The sequence below is a fragment of the Emiliania huxleyi genome (assembly GCF_000372725.1).
Source record: "Emiliania huxleyi CCMP1516 unplaced genomic scaffold EMIHUscaffold_5838, whole genome shotgun sequence".
Classification (NCBI taxonomy): domain Eukaryota; phylum Haptophyta; order Isochrysidales; family Noelaerhabdaceae; genus Emiliania; species Emiliania huxleyi.
In genome coordinates, this window is record NW_005197619.1 from 295 (window position 1) to 1523 (window position 1229).

At 69.0% G+C, this 1229-nt stretch overlaps 1 protein-coding gene across 1 annotated transcript; it reads left to right on the top strand.

Annotated features, from left to right (window-relative positions):
* Window positions 1-232: 232 nt before the first annotated feature.
* EMIHUDRAFT_257194 (hypothetical protein) lies at window positions 233-1127 on the top strand (the record flags this gene model as incomplete). Its single annotated transcript, XM_005764655.1, has 1 exon — window positions 233-1127. A coding segment is annotated over one exon (895 nt), but the record flags the coding sequence as incomplete, so codon positions are not given.
* Between the last annotated feature and the right edge of the window lie 102 nt (window positions 1128-1229).

Sequence of the window (1229 nt, forward strand, 5' to 3'; positions counted from 1 at the left end):
TGCAGGGGGCGAGCCCCCGCTGCGCAGCCTCACCGCAGTGCACTGCGCTCTCCGCACCCCTGACGATTAGTGAGGAGGTGGTGTTGCACAGCATGGAGCTCGGCGAGCGTTTAGCGAGCCCCTCAGCTAGTACATACATAAACACGGGGGAGGTATGTATGTAACTAGTGAGACGACTCGAGATTGGTTCGAGATTGGGGCAGAGCGAGTGGGAGACTTTTCGGCGGGCGAAATGCGGCGGTTTGGATGCGTCCCCTTTGGGACGACCTGTTGGTACGACCTGTGGGACGACCTGTGGCAGCGACCGATGCCGTCACCGGACGCGGCGGCGAGGCACACGGGCGCCGGCGTGGCGCGTCGGCAGGCCCACCACGAGCGGATGCGCGACGAGCGCGCTCGGGAAGCGGCCGCGGGCGACGCGGAGCTTCCGCCGGAGGACGACGCGGTCGAGATGGCGAGCGCCGCCCAGCTGCTGGACAGCGTGGCGGAGGTGGGCCCGAACTACACCCTGCTGCGCAGCAAGGAGACGAAGGCGAAGCGGCGGAAGCGACAGCGCGAGGATGCCAGGGCGGCGCTCGACGGCCACACTGTCCTGCCCACCGGATCGCGCCTCGAGATCTTCTGCGACAGCGAGCGGTGGTACCCTGCGACCGTCATGGCGCGGGAGGAGGACGGGGACGGACGGATCGTGCACGAGGTCGAGTACGACGGCTACCCGGATCGGCGGTGGTGGCACATGCTGGACGAGGAGCGGTGGCGCGCCGTCCCAGAGCAGGCCGGCGCGGGCGCAGGCGGCGCTGCCGGAGACGGGGATGGGGATGCGGCGATGGACCGCGTGGACGGCGAGCATGGCGCCCGTGCCGCGGGCGACGCCGAGGCGGCCGAGGTGCGGCCGGCGCCGCCTCCTGTGCGCCGGGGCGTGCGGCGCAGCGCGCTGGCGGACGCCCTCGAGGCGGAGGATGACGAGCAGCAGGAGGAAGCTGCGCGTGGCGATGGGCGGCCGATGCTAGCGCCCCACGGGCCGGCGCTGTCGGCGCAGCTTCGGGTCGTGCGCCTGCGGCTGCGCGAGTTCCTGGCGACGCAGGCCGCGGCGGGGAAGAGCGTGCCGATGCAGCGGACGGCCCTCGGTCTGCACCCGACGATGCGTGACGATCCGTTCGCATCACCCAAAAAAACCAAACAATTTTTTTCTTTGTTTTGTTTGTTTTTCTTTGTTGTGTGCTTTTTCT